The following is a 21,479-nucleotide window of genomic DNA, read 5'->3' as shown; positions in this document are numbered from 1 at the left end:
GGTTCAAGTGATTCTCCTGCCTCAGCCTCCCGAGTAGCTGGAATTACAGGAATGTGCCACTATGCCCAACTAATTTTTGTATTTTTAGTATAGACGGGGTTTTGCCATGTTGGCCAGGCTGGTCTTAAACTCCTGACCTGAAATGATCTGCCTACCTCGGCCTCCCAAAGCGTTGGGATTACAGACAGGAACTATCACACCCAGCCTACAATAGTGGTTTTTTGTTTTTGTTTTTGTTTTTTGAGACAGAGTTGCGCTCTTGTTGCCCAGACTAGAATACAGTGGCGCGTCTTGGCTTACCGCAACCTCTGCCTCCCGGATTCAAGCGATTCTCCTGCCTCGGCCTCTTGAGTAACTGGGATTACAGGCATGCGCCACCACACCTGGCTAATTTTGTATTTTTTAGTAGAGATGGGGTTTCTCCATCTTGGTCAGGCTGGTCTCAAACTCCTGACCTCAGGTGATCTGCCCGCCCCGGCCTCCCAAAGTACTGGGATTACAGGCGTGAGCCACGTGCCCGGCTGCCTAAAATAGTTTTTATCAAGGTTATCAACTTGTAAAATCTAGTGTCAGTTGTGTTCTTGTCTTATTCCATTTCATAAGAGCATTTTGATAGTTGACTACCCTTTCTGTTGTTGAAGCGTCTGTGACACCACACTTTCTGGGTTTTTTCTTAGCTCATTGACAGGTCTTCTCTTAAGTCATCTTTGCTGCTTGTTTTCTCTTTGGCTTGACTTCTAAGTGTTCGAGTATATTAGGAGTCTCGGCCCTTTCTTCAGGTGCACCCACTTCTGATACCTTATTTGCTCAGTGACATTAAATATCACCAATATCCTGTTGATTCCCACATCTCTAGCACTTTTTTTCCTACAGACTTGTATGTCCAGCTACATACTCTGCATTTCCATTGGGTAGACTAAAAGGCATCTTAAAGGCCTTTCTTTTTTTTGAGATAGGATCTGGCTCTGTCACCCAGGCTGGAGTATAGTAGTATGGTCTTGGCTCACTGTAACTTCCATTTTCCAGGCTCAAGCAATCCTCCCACCACAGCCTCCCAAGTTGCTAGGACTATAGGTGCACAGTACCACACCTGGCTCATTTTATGTTTTGTAGAGATGAAGTTTCGCCATGTTGCCCAGGGTGGTCTCAAACCTGAGCTCAAGCAGTCCTCTTTCTTTGGCCTTCCAAAGTGCTGGGATTACAGCCATGAGCCATCACACCTGGCCTTAAAAGCCTTTTAATGAATCAAGTGAATCAAACTTCTTGATTTCTTTATTTCCCTTATACCCCTTGTTCAATATTTAAGCAAGTGGTGCTGGCTGCTATTACCTCCAAAATATATCCCAAAGCAAACCATTTATTCACCTCTACTTTGCTTAAACTATGCTCTGCACCACTGGAATGTTCCCCTTGGATTACTCCAACAGCCTTTCAGTTGCTTTCTCTTCTTCTGCTTGTCTGACATTTTATTTTTTGTTTGGTAGCCAGAATAATAATCTAAACTTTAAATCAAATCACATCACTGCCATATGGTTAAAAATTTTCCAGTGGTTCCCTAAAGCTATTTGAATGAAATTCAAACTCATTGTAACCTAGAAGGTACTATGTAATCTGACCTTTGCTTATTTTTTAACTACATTTCTCCATCATCATCTACTTGTAGCAACACACCAAGCTCATTCTTCTTTAAAAGCTTTTGCAGTTATTATTTGCCCTTCCCGAACTGTTCTTCCTTCAGATCCTCTTGTAGTTCCTTCCTCCCCATCCTCAATTTAGTTTCAGTTTGTCTTCTGTGACCACCATGACATTGCAAAGTAATATGTCCCTTCCCACTCTGGTTATTCTCTGTTGTGTTGCCATATTTTATTTTAAGAGCACTTGACATTAACTGAAACGTTTTATTCATATGTTAACTGGTCATTTGCATTAGAATGGATGTTTTGTGAAGACAAGGACTTTTTATGGCTTCTTCAATACTGTGTGCCTAGAACAGTGCCTGCATCTAAGTCAGCAGTCATTAAATATTTATTGAATGAATCAACTATATTTTAAAAGTAGGAGTATAGCTGGAAGTAATTACACAAAAGCATATTTATTAATTTAGCTATCATATCTGACTATTTGATGTTATGATGGTGAGAGTATAAGAGTCTAGAATTGATAATTTACCTTGACTGTGACTGTTTCATACTTTTGTATCTTTTAAATTTGTTTTTCTAATTTTTGTTCTTTTGACCTTTTCAGAATCTGCTAGATGATGTGGAAGAGTTTCATGAACGTGCTCAGGAGGCCATGATGGATGAAACCCCAGATTCTTCCAAACTCCAGATGTTGATAGATATGGGCTCTAGTCTCTATGTGGAACTCCCTGAATTACCACGACTGAAGCAAGAGCTACAACAGGCTCGGTGGTTGGACGAAGTAAGACTGACCCTATCAGATCCACAACAAGTCACCTTGGATATCATGAAGAAACTAATAGACTCTGGGGTAGGGTTGGCACCCCACCATGCTGTGGAGAAAGCAATGGCTGAACTACAGGAGCTCCTTACAGTGTCCGAACGGTGGGAAGAAAAGGCTAAGGTCTGCCTACAGGCAAGGTGAACACATATTTTTGTGACTGTTGCCTCTTTAACAACCAAGTCAGAAGGTAGAATGGAAAGAAGGAAAGGAACTTAAGGGCTGCTTATTTCCTTAAATGGTTTGTTTGGTTTTTTTGCCTTTAGGATTTTAATGTGTAAGTAGCATTAGTCAAGTTGTGTAGGTGGGAAAGGCATTTCCTGATGATCCAGAGCTTGAAGGGAGGGGGAGATTCTCCTCTCTCCCTGCTTTGGCAGGCAGCTCCTGGAGAGGTGCAGGTAGGTGGTAATGAGTACAGACAAGCTGGAGAGTTTCTTGCTGGGCAGGAATGTCTACAGGCCACACCTTCTTCAGCCCTCAGAGCACCTCATCATGTCTGGACCCACGAATGGGGTGCCAGGGAGTGAGTTCTGTGTCTGGCTCCAACAACTGATTTATTGTGATGACATTAAATATTTAATTAAATGTTTTGTGCCTTCCCTGGCCAATATCAAATGGGACTACATGTAGATAGTTTCAAATATGTGCAAACTATTGTGCAGAGTACTTTGTTAGATACTTCATATTATAGTAGTATTTTGTTTAGGGCCTATGATTAGTGATATAGTTAGGAACTAAGAATTATAAAGCTCATTATAGTATGTTATTAATGTTAACTGAAAGTTATGGAAAAATGTTACAGGGATTCAGAGGGGGAAGGTCAGGGTGAGCTTGGGTGGTCAGCAGAGGAGCTTGAGAGAAAAATAAGAACTTAGGAATCAGCAGGTTTGAAGAGGAAGGGAGGTAAGAGAAATGCCAGAAACTGAGTTTAAGGAATATGTAGGGTGTGTTCAGCTGACAGAAAATAAGTGGATTTCCTTGGAGTGGAGGAATTATGCCGGAAAGTGTTGGGAGATGAGAATCAGGCAGGAGGAGAATGTTGAGACTGTATTAGTATCAGCACCCCATTGGACTTAATGAGATTTAAATAAAATGTTTATATTTCACTGTATATTAGCAAATTTGGCTGATAATTAATAGTGACATTCTTTGTGAAAGCATTTAGCAGCTAACATTAATATTTATGTAATTTCTCTTGTGAGAATGTGGAAACTGGGGTGCATAGAGATATCATGTAGTTACTGAGTGACACAACTGAGATTTAAAGCATCTTCCACTTCCTTTCAGTATCTCTGTGTACTTAACTACTTCACCAGCCACTTACTTTGGATGCATTTTGATAAGAAAATCTTTAGGTGACTTAATTAGCACAGCTCTGAGAAGCCTCCATGTATACTGGATGTTTTGCTATCCAGATGCCGAGCAAAATACATACTAAAATTTATTCAGAGCTTTTCCTATCTGAACTATTCATATTACTCTGTGTCTTCAGATTAATGACAGTTCCAGGAGGTGGGAACATATTCAATGGACAAAGCTAAATAACTTTGGAATGTAAAACTATGATTTTGATATACCTGATGCAACTGGTAGTAGTCTACCAAATGAAATTTTGTTGGTAATAATAGTTAAAAACTTTCTTTTCCTGGTCGCCTGTATTTAATCAGTGACCAGGTTCTGATGATTTTGCCTCCAAAATGTCTTTCATATCTGTCTCTCAAATTCATTGTCACTGACCTAGTTGTAGTCCTTTTATATTTAACCTTGATATTTGAGTTTGGTAAGTATTGGTCTCTGCTCTCAAGGGCCTACCATTCTAGGAGAGAGAGAGAGAGAGAAATGAAATTCAAGTAATTAGTGATGAAAAAAAGCAAAATTGGTAAAGAAATAGAGGATAATGTGATTGGTGGAAATAGTGGGAGTTAGACTCTTTTCTAACTTCTGTCAGAATTATCTTTTTGAAACACAAGCTTAATCTTCTTGATCTCTTAGTATTGGTTATTAACTGCTTACCATCATTTTCTTGAGATTTTTTCTTTGCCTTTGGCCTTCTCTTTACCTCTAAAATAATGGTTTTCCTCTAGATTCTGGCATATTTGCCTTTCTTTCCTCACTCTGTACAGTGTCTCTGGAAATTTCATCTAATTTATTGGCTCCGTTTGCCTTTTTTATACTGAATAACTCCTAGATCTTCGTTTAAAATATAGATTGCTTTCATAACTGTTATCTGCCTGTTAGATAATTCCAGGGGATGTCCCACACCTGAAATTCTCTGTATCCAAAATTGGACTCATTAATGTCTTCCCATATCCTCTTTTGTTTCTTTGTTCTTTAAATTATACCATCTTTCACTCATTTGAACAAGCAGTTACTTTGGTAGTTAGCCTTGACTCCTCCTTTTTTTTTCTTTATCCTCAAACTTAGGCATGTTGATTATATTTCCCCAGTGCTGCTCATTTTAATTTTTTTTTAAGTTTGCACTTGGATATATGTTATACTCATTTTTTTTTTCGTTTTTTTTGAGACAGAGACTTGCTCTGTTGCCCAGGTTGGGGTGTGCAGTGGCACCATCTTGGCTCATGGCAACCTCCACTGCACAAAGCTCAAGCAATTCTCGTGCCTCAGCCTCCCGAGTAGCTGGGATTACAGGCATGTGCCACCATGCCCAGCTAATTTTTTTATTTTTAGTATAGATGGGGTTTCATTTTGGCCAGGCTGGTCTTGAGCTCCTGACCTCAAGCAATCTGCCTGCCTCCGCCTCCTAAAGTGCTGGGATTACAGGCCTGAGCCGCTGTGCCTAGACTTTTACCCTCATTCATTCTTTTTTTTTTTTTTTTTTCCTTGAGACAGCGTCTCACACTGTTGCTTGGGCAGGAGTGCAGTGGCGTGATCTTGGCTCACTGCAACCTCCACCTCCCAGGTTCAAGCGATTTTCCTGCCTCAGCCTCCCAAGTAGCGAGGATTACAGGCGCTTGCCACCATGTCCAGTTAATTTTTTGTATTTTTAATAGAGACAGGGTTTCATCATGTTGACCAGGCTGGTCTCGAACTCCTGACCTCATGATTGGCCTCCCAAAGTCCTGGGATTACAGCATGAGCCACCACACCTGGCCTTACCCGCATTCCTGAAGGACCTTTTTGCATTAGGTGTAAAATTACTGGTTGACGATTATTTTATCTTAGTACTTTGGACATATCATGTTCTCTGCTGTTTTGAAAAGAATCTTTTCACTTGGACTGCTTGTAGGATTGTTTCTTCTTTTTCTCTTATTCCACTTAGGCTGCATCGTAGCTAGCCTAGATCATAGCAGCAGATTCTGTCTAGTCTTACTCCTCTGTAATTCATTTTCTATACTACCACAAGTATTTTGTTAAAATACAGGTGTAACTTTGACTCCCTTACTTAAAGCCTTCTCTCGTTTTCTCTTGCCCTCAGGATGAAGTCCAAATTCCCTAACCTGATTTGTAAGGCTATCTGTCATCTAGCTTCTTGCTTAATTATGTATCTAGTCTTATCTCTTGCCATTCTTCCTTTTGTATTCTATGTTCAAAATGTGATCTTTCCTCCCAGTTCCTCAAACGTCTGTGTTCTTTCTCTGCATCTTTGTGCATGTTTATTATATTCTCCTGTGGAACACTCTTATTTCGGTCCATCCCCTGTGTACCTCCACCAACCCTACCCTCCCCCTGGCCCCAGCTTTACTCAGAAAGGATGAGAAAGCTTAGACGTCACATTTGGGAAGTCTTCTTTCCCTCCAAGTAAATTAGGTTCTCCTATTATCAATATATAATTTTTTTTTTTCCTTTTTGAGACGGAGTCTTGCTCTGTCGCTAGGCTGGAGCGCAGTGGCTCAGTCTTAGCTCACTGCAACCTCCACCTCCTGGGTTCAAGTGATCCTTCCGCCTTAGCCTCCCGAGTAGCTGGGACTGCAGGCGGGTGCCACCACGCCCGGCTAATTTTTGTAGTTTTAGTAGAGATGGGATTTCACCATGTTGACCAAGATGGTCTCTATCTCTTGACCTTGTGATCCACCCACCTTGGCCTCCCAAAGTGCTGGGATTACAGACGTGAGCCACCACGCCCAACCTCTCCTACTATATATTCTAGTAGCGCCTTTACTTTCCTTTGTCATTACACTAATCACAGTGCATCATAAACTTTTTATTAATCTTCATAAGATTAAAAAAGTTTCCTGAGGCTGGGCACAGTGGCTCACCCCTGTAATCACAGCATTTTGGGAGGTTGAAGAGGGTGGATTGCTTGAGCTCAGGAGCTCGAGACCAGCCTGGCCAACATGGCAAAACCACATCTCTACTAAAAATACAAAAAATTGGCTGGGCAAGGTGGTGCATGCCTGTAGTCCCAGCTACTAGGGGGGCTGAGACATGAGAGTTGTTTGAACCCAGGAGGCAGAGGTTGCGGTGAGCTGAGATTGTGTCACTGCACTTAAGCCTGGGTGACAGCAAGAGTCAAAAAATAAATAAATGAAAGGTTTCTTGAGACAGAGACTATCACTCTTGCTCATGAGCAATTTCCAGGACCTAGAACAGTGCCTAACACATAGTAGGATTCGTGGATGACGAATGATTCCCACTTCAGTAGCTTCTCATTGCTTTGCATAATGAAGTCCATGGCTCTTAGGACTCTGTATCTTTCTCCCTGCCAAATTCCTTTTTCCTGCCCCACTCTTTGTCCACCCATCCCCTGCCTCCAATCCTCCACATCACCCTCTAATTGCAAACTGAACTAGGAACTGCTTTTTAAGTGTGTCTCCATGCCTTTGTTAATTATATTCCTGGTTTCTTTAACTTATTTAACTTTTCATTTGACAGAATCATACTAATTTAAGGCCTACTTCAAAGCCTTTCTCTCCTGGGCAGAATTAATCACTGCCTCCCATAACAGTGAGTTTATAGTTATTTGGTTTTAGTTCCCAGTAGAAGTATAATTCTTATCTTTTATTGTGATTCATTGAGAATAAGGTCTATGCTTAATTCATCTTTGTGTAACTAGTGTTAATGAATGTAGTTAAGTAAATGTATGTAGTCAGCATTAATGGATTTCTAGTGTATTGTTTTCTACATTGCTATCAAATGTGCATCTCTGACAGTTTCAGATACTATAGAGAAGTAGAGGCAGTCTAGTGTAGTAAAAGGAGCATGGATCTGACCCTCATTCTGAATCAGTATTTCAGATGTGTCCTTTATTACACTAACTGGCAGGGGAAGATAACTTACCTTCTTTGATTTAAAGTTTTCTTATCTGTAAAATGTTTATATTTTATTTTATTATAAACTTATGTTTATACATTTTCATATCTATAAAGTTTTCTTATCTATAAGATGGAAAAGGAAGATACTAGCTGCTTTGCCTCTCTTGTAGGATTGTGGTAAGATTTCAGGGAAGTCATGTATATGAAATTCTCTACACATTCTGAAATGTTATTTAAATGTTAATTTCTCATGCATCCCACTCTGTTTTTATTGTTCTTTTAGACCACGGCACAGTGTGGCAAGTTTAGAAAGCATTGTGAATGAAGCCAAGAACATTCCAGCCTTTCTACCCAATGTGTTGTCCTTGAAAGAAGCCTTACAAAAGGCTCGAGAATGGACAGCTAAAGTGGAAGCTATCCAGGTAAGGAGGCTCTTGCATTATCCCACCTGTCAGCTAATGCCTGTTTCATAGATTACTAAACTTTTAATTCTTTAGAATAGAATAATCATAATACAAATGTTCCCTAATGTAGATTGACTTGTGATTTTTTTTTTTTTTTTTTTTTTTACTTTATGATGGTGTGAAAGTGATATACATTTAGTAGAAACTGTGTTTTGAATTTTGAATTTTGATCTTTTGCCAGGCTAGCAATATGTGATATGACACTCTCTCACAATGCTGGGCAGCAGCATTGAGCCACAGCTCCCAGTCAGCCATGCTGATGGAAGTGTTCTGAGCACCTTTAAGGTGGGCTAGGCTAAGGTTAGGCTAAGCTATGTTTGTTATGTTAGTTTTATTAAATGCATTTTCAACTTATGATATTTTCAACTTAGGATGGGGACATAACTCCATTATAAGTTGAGGAGCACATATAATTCTAGTGAAGTTTACTTACTCTTCTATGTGATTTTATAAATCAGAATAATTATTACCTTCTTAAATATTACTTTTTTTTTTGGTTGTTTTGCTTTTTTTTGAGATAAAGTCTCACACTGTTGCCAGGCTGGAATGCAGTGGTACAATCTCGGCTCACTGCAACCTCCCACTCCCTGGTTCCTGCATTCATCTGCCTGAGCCCTCAAGTAGCTGGGGTTACAGGCACATGCCACCACGCCCAGCTAATTTTTGTATTTTCAGTAGAGACGGGTTTCACCATATTGGCCAGGATGGTCTCGATTTCCTGACCTTGTGATCCGCCCATCTCGGCCTCCCAGAGTGTTGCGATTACAGGCGTGAGCCACTGTGCCTGGCCAATATTACTTGTTTTTATTGACTCCTTGCTATGAAAAATGATGGAATTAGTTATTTAACTCTTTAGCAGTAGGGAATTTGTTACCTACTGTATTCTTCAAATTTTTTTTCTGTGTGCATGAATTACTTTTAAAATAAGAGGCAGAAAAAGAAAATGAAATTAACATTTACTGAGCACCACAGTACTCTTGGTACTGTTCTATGTGTTTGGGAGCAGGCATGTAAGGGAAGCGTATAAAAATAGGACTTGTGGTATAAAATAGGGTATAAAACTAGAGTCTTCCAAATATATATTTTCTAGTTGGAGAGACATATTTTACACATCTGTAATTTAAAACAGAATGAAGTAAGTGCTAGGTAGAGATAAAAGTGTACTTGAATTTTTTTTTTTTTTTTTTTGAGATGGAGTATTGCTCTGTCGCTCAGGCTGGAGTGCAGTGGTGTGATCTCAGCTCACTGCAACCTCTGCCTCCAGGGTTCAAGCAATTCTTCTGCCTCAGCTTCCCAAGTACCTAAGACGACAAGTGTGCACCACCAAGCCCAGCTAATTTTTGTATTTTAGTAAAGATGGGGTTTCACCATGCTGGCCAGGCTGGTCTTGAACTCCTGACCTCAAATGATCGCCTGCCTCAGCCTCCCAAAATGTTGGGATTACAGGTGTGAACCATCGCGCCTGGCGTTGGTGTCAAGTTCTAATGACTTCTCTTTTACTGTCTTTTCAGTTGACTTTTTCTGGGACCTGCCTAGCTGCCAGTGTTTCTCTTCTGTTTGTTTTTTTTTTTTTAATTTCTTTTTTTTTTTTTTTTTTTTTGAGACGGAATTTTGGTCTTGTTGCCCGGGCTGGAGTGCAGTGGCATGATCTCAGCTCATTGCAACCTCCATCTTCCAAGTTCAAGCGATTCTCCTGCCTCAGCCTCCCCAGCAGCTGGGATTACAGGCACCTACCACCACGCCTGGCTAATTTTTTGTATTTTTAGTAAAGTTGAGGTTCATTCTGTTGACCAGGCTGGGTCGCAAACTCCTGACCTCAGGTGATCCACCTGCCTCAGCCTACCAAAGTGGTGGAATTACATGTGTGAACCACCACACCTGGCCAAATTATTTCTGTCTTTATCAGGACAGCTTCTGTGTTTGTTGCGTCTTTGACCTGGTTCAGGCAGTAGTTGCTGTCTTCAAATGTCTGAGAGTCTTTAATTGGCGGTTTTATTTATGATTGAAGGACTAAGTCAACAAGTATAGGTAGCTATCATGTGTTTCCTCTGTAATTTCAAAGGGCTGTTTCTTTACCAGGCACTTCCCTTCAGTGGGAATACTGACTTGTAGGCTGTAAGTAAGTGGACAGGTTTTGTTGTTTGGCAGACTTTTCTTTAGGCTGCATGGCTTGGGAGCAGGCTATGTCTAGGCTTAGCCAGGTGTTCTGTAGTCAAATGGCTATAATGGGCCACAAGAAAGAATAATAGTAAATGTCATATTTCTTTATATGAGCTTATTTTCTATTCTACTTAGTTATCTGTTTTTATCTTGGTATTGTAGTAGCTTAATTATATCATTTTAAAATCTTATAGGACTAGAGCCACTTCCTTACCCTCTTTAAACAAGCATAAGTTTTTTTCTTTTTTGGTGAGGGTCGGGGGAACAGAGTCTTGCTCTGTTGCCCAGGTTAGATCTTAGCTCACTGCAACTTCCTCCTCTTCCTCCTGGGTTCAAGCAGTTCTCATGCCTCAGCCTCCCGAGTAGCTGAGATTACAGGTGTGCACCACTATGCACAGGTGATTTTTGTATTCTTAGTAGAGACAAGGTGTTGCCATGTTGGCCAGGTTGGTCTTGACTCCTGGCCTCCTCCCAGAGGGCGGAGATTATAGGCATAAGCCACTGCACTCAACCAAAAATTCATAAGCTTCTTGCATGTTTATTTTTTGCCATGGTTCAGTTATCTTTCAAAATGAATTTATAGGCAAATGTGTCAGTTAATATGTTGGGAATATCCTTACACTGGAATACAATGTAGATATTCTATAAAATAATAATGATTTCATTACATGGAAAATTAAAACACTGTGAACTTGGAAGGAAAATATTTATTTTTATTTCTGTTTATATGAGATAAAATGGAGGTGGTTACCAGAACTGAAATATTGCTTTTAGTTGGAAAAATTGTGAAAGACTTTGAAATTGGCAAAAAGATTAAGTATCCTTTCAGTGGAATATTGGATGTTGTCTAGTAAACTCTCCAGGATTATCTGATTTTAGGGATGTAACCTCAGATTTTCTTTGGCCAGCCTATTTTACAACTCTACCCAGTTGTTTAAAAAGAAAAAGATAGCAACGCAAATAAATTATGTTCATAGAAAGGCAATTAAATTTGTATAATTTACACATTGTAGAAAAAGATTCAATTTTCCTATATGATATTAAACACTTATTTCTATCTATTAATAAATGTATTTTCTTATTCCTGTGTGTTTATCTGTCTGTCTGTCTGTCTATCTATCTATCTATTTATCTATCTTTGAGACACAGTCTTGCTCTGTTGCTCAGGCTGGAGTGCGGTGACATGATCTCGGCTCACTGTAACCTCTGCCTCCTGAGTTCAAGCAGTTCTACTGCCTCAGCCTCTTGAGCAGCTGGGATTACAGGCATGTGCCACTATACCCAGCTAATTTTTGTATTTTTAGTAGAGATAGGATATCACCGTGTTCGCCAGGCTTGTCTTGATCTCCTGACCTCAGGTGATCTGCCCACCTCAGCCTCCCAGAGTCCTGGGATTACAGGTGTGAGCCACCACACCTGGCTTGCTAACTGCATTTATATTATGTCTGTGCTTTAGATTGTCCTTTGAACTGGTTTTTATATCTACTGTTTCTCTCATTAATTAATAAATAAAATCATTGATGACATGTTGATTAAAAAAAGAATTTAGACAAACTCTGAAAAATAGGGCATTGGAAGTTATATTTATTCAAGAGATGGAATTACATTTAAAGAATGATATTTAATAAAAGAGCTAACACTAAACTTTGTAAGATCTTTCAACAGTATATTGCCAGACCCCATAAGAGAACTCAAATTGTGAGAATTTACTTTGGTTTTTCAGAGTGGCAGCAACTATGCTTATTTGGAGCAGCTTGAGAGCTTGTCTGCAAAAGGACGCCCTATCCCTGTGCGTCTTGAAGCACTGCCGCAAGTGGAATCACAGGTAGCAGCGGCACGAGCATGGAGAGAACGGACTGGGCGGACCTTTCTTAAGAAGAATTCTAGCCATACGTTGTTACAGGTACATGAGCTTCAACATTCTCATAAGCAGCTGATAATTTAAGTAGTAATAGTATTGATGAGGGTTATTTTCAGTTTATTTGATTGCCATTATACAAGTGATTCTCATTAGGTAATATCAGATGTTGACTTGAATCTGGAGCCTTGAGCAGATTCATTTCTAGTTAATCTTGTGCTGGCCCAGAAAAAACAGTTGGCCTTGGATTGTTATTGGACTCTATAGTTATCGAGACCTTTTTTTTTCTTTCCGTTTTTTATTTTTTATTTTTTTCTTTTGGTTTTTTGAGACAGGGTCTTGCCCTGTCACCCAGACTGGAGTGCAGTGGTGCAGTCTCGGCTCACTGCAGTCTCGGCTCACTGCCTCCTGGGCTCAAGTGATCCTCCCACCTCACCCTCCCAAGTGTCTGGGACTACAAGTGTGCACCACCATGCCTGGCTAATTTTTTGTATTTTTAGTGGGGATGGGATTTCGCCATGTTGCCCGGGCTGGTCTCAAACTCCTTTGGGTTCAAGTGATCTGCCTGCCTCAGTCTCCCAAAGTGCTGGGAGTGGCTTACACGTGTGAGCCACCACGTCCAGCCTATTGTTGAAAGATCTTAATTCTCTAAAGCACAAATTTATATATTCATGATTCCTTTCATCTTGAGCAGTTTAAAATAGTAGTTAAGAGCAAAGGCTTTGGAATAAAGATCCTTCCAGGTTGGAGAACAGACTCCTTAATTGCTAACCCTGTGTTCTTGGGCAGTTATTTCCTTTGAGAGCATCAGTTTCTGTTGTTTATCATCAGTTTTTCTTGTTTATAAAATGTAGATACTAATGGCTACTACATGGGGTTGTTGTGAGGAATGAATTAGATCACATGTGTATAAATTTCTTAAAGTGCTTGGGACACGGTTGAATGGTCAGCAAATGGTTCCTTTATTATTTTTACTTTTAAGATTTTTTAAAAAACCAGAGTATATAATGTTGGTTTTATTTTTGTAGGTGCTGAGCCCCCGGACTGACATTGGCGTATATGGGAGTGGCAAAAATAGGAGGAAAAAAGTGAAAGAACTAATAGAAAAAGAAAAAGAAAAGGATCTGGACCTGGAGCCTCTGAGTGATCTGGAGGAAGGATTGGAGGAAACAAGAGATACAGCCATGGTGGTAAGAAATTACTTAGTGTCTTGAGTTTGCTTGGTGAATATGAAACTCTGTAATGATATTAGCAGACTCGCTGTTTTTATGTTTTTAACTTTTTATTTTTTCATACTTGGGCTTTATGATTTTTTATATATTTCACATTAAAGATATTTATCACCAAGGTATACAAAAAGTTCAGTATTCTGCTCTTTTCCATACTTCTGTTCTTTATTGTTGTTTAATTGTTGTCTACTGTTCCATCAAGTTGTTGTCTGTAGTTAGCTGAGTACAGTAAGTCCTCAATCAACAGCTTCTTGCACTGCAGCTTTAAGCAAAGCAATGTATAATGAAACCAATTTTGCTACAGATTGAGATATACAAGAGTTAAGTTTCTGCAGCTTATTTCTGGTCACAAAAACATCAGACTTTTAAATAAAGACCCCAAACACTTCTGACATTAAACATTGAAAAAATTTGAGCTAAACATACATTAAAAAAGAGTAATAAAAATAAGATAATTATCCAATTTTTGGTAAATTAGTGAGTGACAGTGGCATTGGCCAGGAATTGATTTTTTTTCTCATCAATGTTATAATGAAATCACACTGAACATAAAGATATTATTTGAGGACCTGCTGTAGTTTTCTAATTTTGAGCATTTTGCCTGTTACTAAGTTTCTTATTATAAGTAATAAAATGAACTTCTTTGTTTAACCTTTTCCTTCTTTTTTTTTTTTCGAGACAGAGTCTCGCTCTGTTTGCCAGGCTGGAGTGCAGTGGTGCGATCTCGGCTTACTGCAGCCTTCACCTTCCAGGTTCAAGCGACTCTCCTGCCTCAGCCTCTGGAGTAGCTGGAACCACAGGCGTACACTATCATGCCTGGTTATTTTTTTTGTATTTTTAGTAGAGACGATGTTTCACCATATTGGCCAGACTTATCTTCAACTCCTGACCTTGTGATCCACACGCCTCAGCCTCCCAAAGTGCTGAGATTACAGGCGTGAGCCACTGCACCTGACCACCTTTTCCTTCTTTTAAATTTCCTAGACTTGACTCTTAGGAATATAATTACTGGGTTAGAATTTAATATAAACATTTTGTGACTCCTACTGTTGTGCCTTTCAAAGGAATTATACAAGGTTACTGATTTCCTTCTCTTAATGAGTATTAAAATATCTGTAGTTGGTGAGAATTACACTTTTTTGGAGGATAGGAGGAATGTGTTAAGATTACTAGGAGCCTGAGAAAGTAGAGAGAGAATAAGTATGAATCTGGACAATACATAAAAGTAGGGAATTGCATATGATATAGCTCTTTCTGCATGCAAATGATCTTATTTTGAAGCCAGTGAAAATGATCTCTGATTAGAGAGCCTGCCTAACAAGTCGGTCTTGCTAGACAAGTAGGACTGGACATTATTTCAAAATTGTTTCAAAGCTGTTAGGAGCTTAAGAAAAAAATGTACTGACAGTATTGATAATTGATTAAATTTGTTTGCCTTTATTTACTTTGTTAAAATGAGTTTCATAAAACTCTATTGTTGTAGTTGACCATCAGGTTTTGCTATTCTACTCACACATGAAGAGGACTTCTATAGAGAAATAAATTAATTTGTATAGGACTTGCCCCAGGGAATGAATTATGAGGGGATGGGAAACTAATACTTTATTGAGTGTTTACCTTGTACAAGGTATCAGGTTAGGCACTTTCATATGTTATCTTATTTAATCCGTAAAACAGCAAAATACGGTTGGTAGTATCCTTATTTTTCAGAAAACAGAGTTTCTGAAACTTGTTTCTTGTCTAAAAGTACAAGAGCCAGGCTTTGTGCCCAGGTTGCTTGATTTCAAGGCATCCTATCTTTCTACTGCACCCTACAGAAGAGGCCAAAGTACTGTACTGATGTACATGATCAAATATGATAGCACTTTGCCCATTTCACAGCTGAGCAATGTTTGCATGGAAACTGCTAGGGGCCCCACATTTTAGGAAACTGTTTATAACTGATAACTTGGAGAAATATCCCACAGCCTTGAGGATTTGGTATTTTGGGGGTATATTGCAGTGACTCTTTTTAATTAAATGTTTGTCTTGTACAGGTGGCAGTTTTTAAAGAACGGGAGCAAAAAGAGATTGAAGCCATGCATTCCCTCAGAGCAGTCAACCTAGCCAAGATGACCATGGTGGACCGCATAGAAGAAGTAAAATTTTGCATTTGCCGTAAGACAGCCAGTGGGTTTATGCTACAGTGTGAGCTCTGCAAAGACTGGTTCCATAACAGCTGTGTTCCTCTCCCTAAATCAAGTTCCCAAAAAAAAGGATCCAGCTGGCAAGCTAAAGAAGTAAAATTCCTTTGCCCTCTTTGTATGCGGTCTCGAAGGCCCAGGCTAGAGACTATTCTGTCACTCCTGGTATCCCTTCAGAAGTTGCCTGTACGGTTGCCTGAAGGAGAGGCCCTACAGTGTTTGACAGAACGTGCTATGAGTTGGCAAGATAGAGCACGGCAGGCTCTAGCCACAGATGAACTATCCTCTGCTCTGGCCAAACTGTCTGTGTTGAGCCAGCGTATGGTGGAACAGGCAGCTCGAGAAAAAACTGAAAAGATCATCAGTGCAGAACTCCAAAAAGCAGCTGCCAATCCAGACTTACAGGCAAGTTTAGGATTTACATTCTTTTTCTATTTCATGGGATAATATGTCAGTGTGTAAACAGTAAATCGAATCTGTCTTATTATTTGATTAGGAAAATAACAGTAACTTGTCAGCAATTATATTATCCGTTACATTCTCCTTCAGCATACACCATAGCACGTTTTTTGGGATACATACTTAGTGAAATATTTCTGGGACTGTCATCCAGGTGGACTTTGGCATCATAATCAAATAATTCGATTTCTACTAACTGTTGAAGAACTCTGTTAGCCACTTTGCTTATTCACTACATTTTGGTGAACTTAAGCACACCTTAATTACCCTTAATTACATAATTATAAACATGTCATGCTGTTCTTCTTGGAATTATCTGTTGTTTAGGGACACTTACCTAGTTTCCAGCAGTCTGCTTTTAACCGCGTGGTAAGCAGTGTGTCATCTTCTCCTCGACAAACAATGGACTATGACGACGAAGAAACAGATTCTGATGAAGACATTCGAGAGACGTATGGCTATGACATGAAGGTAATTACATGGACAGGCTGTGTGGGTACATACTGGATCACTGGGTTTGTTTAAAAAAAAAAAAAAGCAAAAAAACAAAAAAAAACTATTGAATGGCAATGTTTGAGGCCTGAAAGTGAAAGAGAAAACTAGACATCTATTTGTTTTGAGTTTATAGTCATAGCATTTTTTTCAAAACTCAAAAAAATACAGGTTGCTGAAACTTTTTTTTTTTTTTTTTTTGAAATGGAGTCTCTGTCACCCAGGCTGGAATGTAGCGGCGCAATCTCCGCTCACTACAACCTCCACTTCCTGGGTTCAAGCAATTTTTGTGCCTCAGCCTTCTAAGTAGCTGGGATTACAGATGTGCGCCACCACTGCCTGGCTAATTTTTGTATTTTTAGTAGAGATGGAGTTTCACCATGTTGGCCAGGCTGGTCTTGAACTCCTGACCTGAAGTGATCTTGCCCACCTTAGCTTCCCAAAATGCTGGGATTACAGGCATGAGCCACTGCACCTGGCCTGAAACAACAATTTTTAGAAAATAGAATTTTAAAAAGATCTGTATTTGTTTTCCTCATAACTCCTTATCGCATAGAGGAACTAGAAAAACAATGCATTAAGTTATGTAAAGCTTCATGGTCAATTTCAGTTTTTTTTTATTCTTAGAGTTGTTAAAGTCTGTATACAGTTAAATTTTAAGAATTCCATTCTAGGCTTGGTCTGAAGACTCATGCCTGTAATCCCAACACTTTAGGGGAGACTGAGGTGGGAGTATCGTTTGAGACCAGCCTGGGCAACATAGTGAAACCCCCATCTCTATAAAAAATACAAAAATTAATTGGGTGTGGTAGCATGTGCCTGTAGTCCCAGCTACTTGGGAGGCTAAAGTGGGAGGATTGCTTTGAGCGTAGGAGGCTGAGGCTGCAGTGAGCCGTGGTTGCACCAGCCTGGGCAGCAGAACAAGACCTTGTGTCAAAAAAAAAAAAAAAAAAAAAATTCCATTCTAGCTAGACTATGAGTCTTTTGCTCTGCTTTCTTGTCTGGATGGTGCTAGATAGAATGTCATATTCAGAGATGGGTAATATAATACTTGGGCCCAGGTTAGAATTTGCTGAGTTCCAGTTGCAGATACAACAAACTATTTACTATCAGTGTGATTATTTTGATAATGACACCTCACTGGTGGTGAAGAGAAGGTTTTGACGAGTTTGTTTTGTGTTGGATCCAGTTGGCCTTTTGTTATCACTTTGTGTCAGGGGCAGGTCCTTTGCTTTTTAACCTAGTAATAACGTGATCTAGGCAGAGACCATGCCAGATTTACAGTCAATCCATTGATTTGTTTTATATAATTCTTAGTTGCTTTGTTTAGAATCTATGCTTGTGACCTGAGAATTCCTCCTACTCTGATATAAAATGCTGCCTCCAAATAACAAGGGGAGATCCTTTCCCTACCCTGTCACTATCTTTTGTCTCTTCAGGTTGCAGATCAGCTGGGTAGTGCTCATTAATTTCATCAGCATTAAAACTCCTGGGACGTAAAATGAAAAGCATCCATCATAGACGCTTGTAGATTCTTCTGTAGGAAAATACTTTTTCTCAAGATAAAAATGGATCCAGGGGAAAGACTTGAGAACAGTTGCACCGTGAATTAGCCTATTCAAATAATCTTCTTAAGCACCTTGTTATCCAGAAGTTAATGACCGTCTTTGTTTACAAAGTTGTATATAGGATAACTAGGAGCAGCTGAAAAGGAATGCAACCCATGCCAAGCATAATTAGCGTTTTGCTTGAATACTAGAATCACCCATTTACCCTAGTTAGAGGCCTTTGATATTTTTGGTGGTTACTTTCTAGCACAGTAAGTATCAACCACTCCTGTAGAATTGCTTAACATGATGGGCTTTGCTCGAAAAAAGTCTTGTAACCTATGAAAACATCACGAGTATTCCATGATTTTCAGGGCTAGGGATCACAACTGTAGTTTTATATGGTTGTATGGAGTAGTCTTTTTTTGGCAGAATTTATATGAGAATCTTAGCTTACCTTCTCTTTGGTAGTAGGTGTTGGCAGGGTAGAAAAATAAGATTATGGATTATCTAGTGTTAACAATGTATTTGACAGCTGAGAAGAGAAGAATGGTGTAAAGACTTAACAGTAATTCAAGGTCAGATTTACTTTGCAGTCAAATGCTCTACCACTGAGCTGTACCCCCGAAAATTTACTTTGATGTTGATATCTTTGAATGAAAAAAAAAAAAAAAAAACAAAAACAAACCTATCCTCTTGAGCATTTTCCCATAGAACAAGCAATTATTGTGTAATGAAAATTTTATTTGCCAGTTTATTTGCATTTGGCTTGGTGGTGTTTTCCTTTGTGTGATGCCCTCTGTTTTGACCATAAATTCATACTTAAAATACTTTGAACTTAGTATATTTTGCTTGAGGAAGAGCCCCCTCTTGGTTTAGGAGGAGGAGTAGGTAATGAATTAGTAAGCCAAAATCAGCCGTTTTACCTTAGTTATCATCCAGAAAATTATTACTTACGAGGTAGATATTTAATGAAGCAAAGTCTGTCCTTGATTTTTTGGGATTGTGTCTGTGTGGGTGAGGTTGTGGGAAACTAACTTCAAGGAGAATCATCTGAGACCTAATCAGAGTTCACTTAACATTCCAAAGACTTTAAGTGAGAAACAATGAGATTAACGAGCAGCACGGAGCTGATCTGCAAGCTGAAATTATTTTTACCCCCATCATTGTTACATTGAAATGAAAACAAGGACCTGCTTTATTCAAGGACCTGCTGCTGTGCTTCCTTTTGCTTAAAGTCAGCTTCCAAGAATCTACTGATGGCATTACAGGAAGACTTATTATAATCTGTATATTGTCAGTCAGACATATACTTGTATTAAGTAAGAGCAATTGGCAAAATTCTAGGTTTGAAAACCCTTAGAGAGGAGTGAATGGTTTGTGTCCTTAAGCTGCCACATCTAAATTTATCTTCCACTCCTTAACTTGTTGGTATAGGAGTTTTTCAGGTTGTAGACTATAGAAGGTAAATTACTTAATAGTAATTTTTTTTGTAGGCTTATTATCTTTATGGGTTGTTTTTGACCTTAACACTCTCTTTTGGCCTGAATCTGTAGTCATTATATTCCTGGACAGGTCGAGGTCCAGCTGCTTGTTCTCGCAGTCCAGTAAGGAGATGCAGACTGACTGAGAAAGAAGGGAATTTATTTCTGTAGCTGGTTATGGAGTAACTCACCAAACCAATGCAAAGTTACAAGTCTTTTTCAATGCTTGTATTCATTCTAAACTCTATGCCTATGTGTGGGAGTGCACCTACAAGCTAGAGTGTCTCATTCAAACTGTATCGCATCTTTGAGTAGGGTCCAGGCTCTGGAAAGCTTTCTCTAGAGACTTGGAAAAATTTCTTAATCTTAAGTGGGCCCTGGTACAAGGTGTGTGTAAGAATGCCTTCATAATTTTATCAGGCTTTAGAGTCTCAGAAAACCCAGGTGATAGCTTAATGGGTTTGTTGTCACGTTTTTGCAGTCATTCCTGTTTAACTTGCACATTCATCAGAATTATGGTAATGTGTTAGTGGAAACTTCTTTGGTTACTAATGGAGACCTGGCCTGCCACAATTACCGTTTTTCTCCCCAGTTGACATTTTCTATCTTATTTAACATAAGATATTTAATTTTAATCTCATATTTAGTATATTAGAAGCTTTAACTTGAAACAAGCCTCCATTTTGGGACTTGTAAAATAAGTTAAATGACTCTAATTCTGAATACTTCCCTTTGTTTCTTCTTCAGGACACAGCTAGTGTGAAGTCCTCTAGTAGTCTTGAACCCAATCTTTTTTGTGATGAAGAAATTCCCATCAAATCTGAGGAGGTGGTGACTCACATGTGGACAGCGCCTTCATTTTGTGCAGAGCATGCTTATTCTTCTGCTTCTAAGAGTTGTTCTCAAGGTATTACTCCTTTAAAAAACTGTGGGGAAGATAAACCTAAAACTGGTGAGAAAAAACGTTATGTTAATCAAGACTGTGAATCCCTTTTGAGTGGAATACAGTTCTCGGCCATGAAATGCTAATGGAACCTGAAAATGCTATTTTCCTTAGGAAAAGCCAGTCTCCTATTTGCATTTTCTGTCTTCAGAACCTGAAAACGTACATGGAATTATAGAGTCCTAATTAGAACTTTAGGGGCTGTCTAGTCCCAGGCCTCAGTTCTAGAAAATTCTGGGTAGGTAGTCCTTTACCTTCTATTTGGTCATTATCAGGGGTTGAGTAACTACTGCTTTTTAAGAATATTTATTCTGGTTTTGGATAACTTTAATTGTTAGAAAGTTCTTCCTTTCCTTGGAGGGTGATTTTCTCTATGATGTTCATTTTTCTCTCCCTCACCGAAAACAAGTCACATTACTTTAGGTCACAGCTCTGGAAGATGGAGGGTGTTTATCTCTTTATAATAAAATTCAGGATTTTATGGAACACGGTGTATTATTGTCTGTTCATTAGAAGGAGATATATATATATATATATATATGGCAGCCAAATGCTTTTTTAATTGCTTAATCTTTTGGTATACTCTAAAATGGAGAGATTCTGGTTCCCTACTCCTCTTGCCACATGATAAAGACTCAATAGAGATTAACATTCAGGATAAAGAACCATTGTTTTGTTGTTTTTTTTTTGAGATGGATTTTCTCTCGTTGCCCAGGCTGGATGGAGTGCAATGGTGAGATCTCGGCTCATTGCATCCTCCCCCTCCGGGGTTGAAGCAATTCTCCGGCCTCAGTCTCCCGAGCAGGGGGGATTACAGGCATGCCCCACCATGCTCTGCTAATTTTTGTATTTTTAGTAGAGATGGAGTTTCACTGTGTTGGTCAGGCTGGTTTCGCACTCCTGATCTCAGGTGATCCATCCACCTTGGTCTCCCAAAGTGCTGGAATTACGGGTGTGACAGCCACTGCACCCAGCTGAAAGAACTGC

At 39.3% G+C, this 21,479-nt stretch overlaps 1 protein-coding gene across 1 annotated transcript in view; it reads left to right on the top strand.

Moving 5' to 3' along the window:
• The window catches only part of KDM5A (lysine demethylase 5A), a 95,929-nt gene that overhangs the window by 62,519 nt on the left and 11,931 nt on the right, over positions 1-21,479 (top strand). The window contains exons 19-25 of the mRNA XM_032254393.1: positions 2,245-2,600; positions 7,957-8,095; positions 12,021-12,200; positions 13,184-13,345; positions 15,421-15,972; positions 16,354-16,497; positions 20,297-20,456. Coding sequence (XP_032110284.1) covers positions 2,245-2,600; positions 7,957-8,095; positions 12,021-12,200; positions 13,184-13,345; positions 15,421-15,972; positions 16,354-16,497; positions 20,297-20,456 — 1,693 coding nt within the window. The remainder of the gene's footprint in view (positions 1-2,244; positions 2,601-7,956; positions 8,096-12,020; positions 12,201-13,183; positions 13,346-15,420; positions 15,973-16,353; positions 16,498-20,296; positions 20,457-21,479) is intronic.

The sequence above is a fragment of the Sapajus apella genome, unplaced genomic scaffold (genome assembly GCF_009761245.1).
Source record: "Sapajus apella isolate SASKATOON/1434 unplaced genomic scaffold, GSC_monkey_1.0 scaffold86, whole genome shotgun sequence".
Lineage (NCBI taxonomy): Eukaryota > Metazoa > Chordata > Mammalia > Primates > Cebidae > Sapajus > Sapajus apella.
This window is presented reverse-complemented; position numbering and strand designations above follow the sequence as displayed.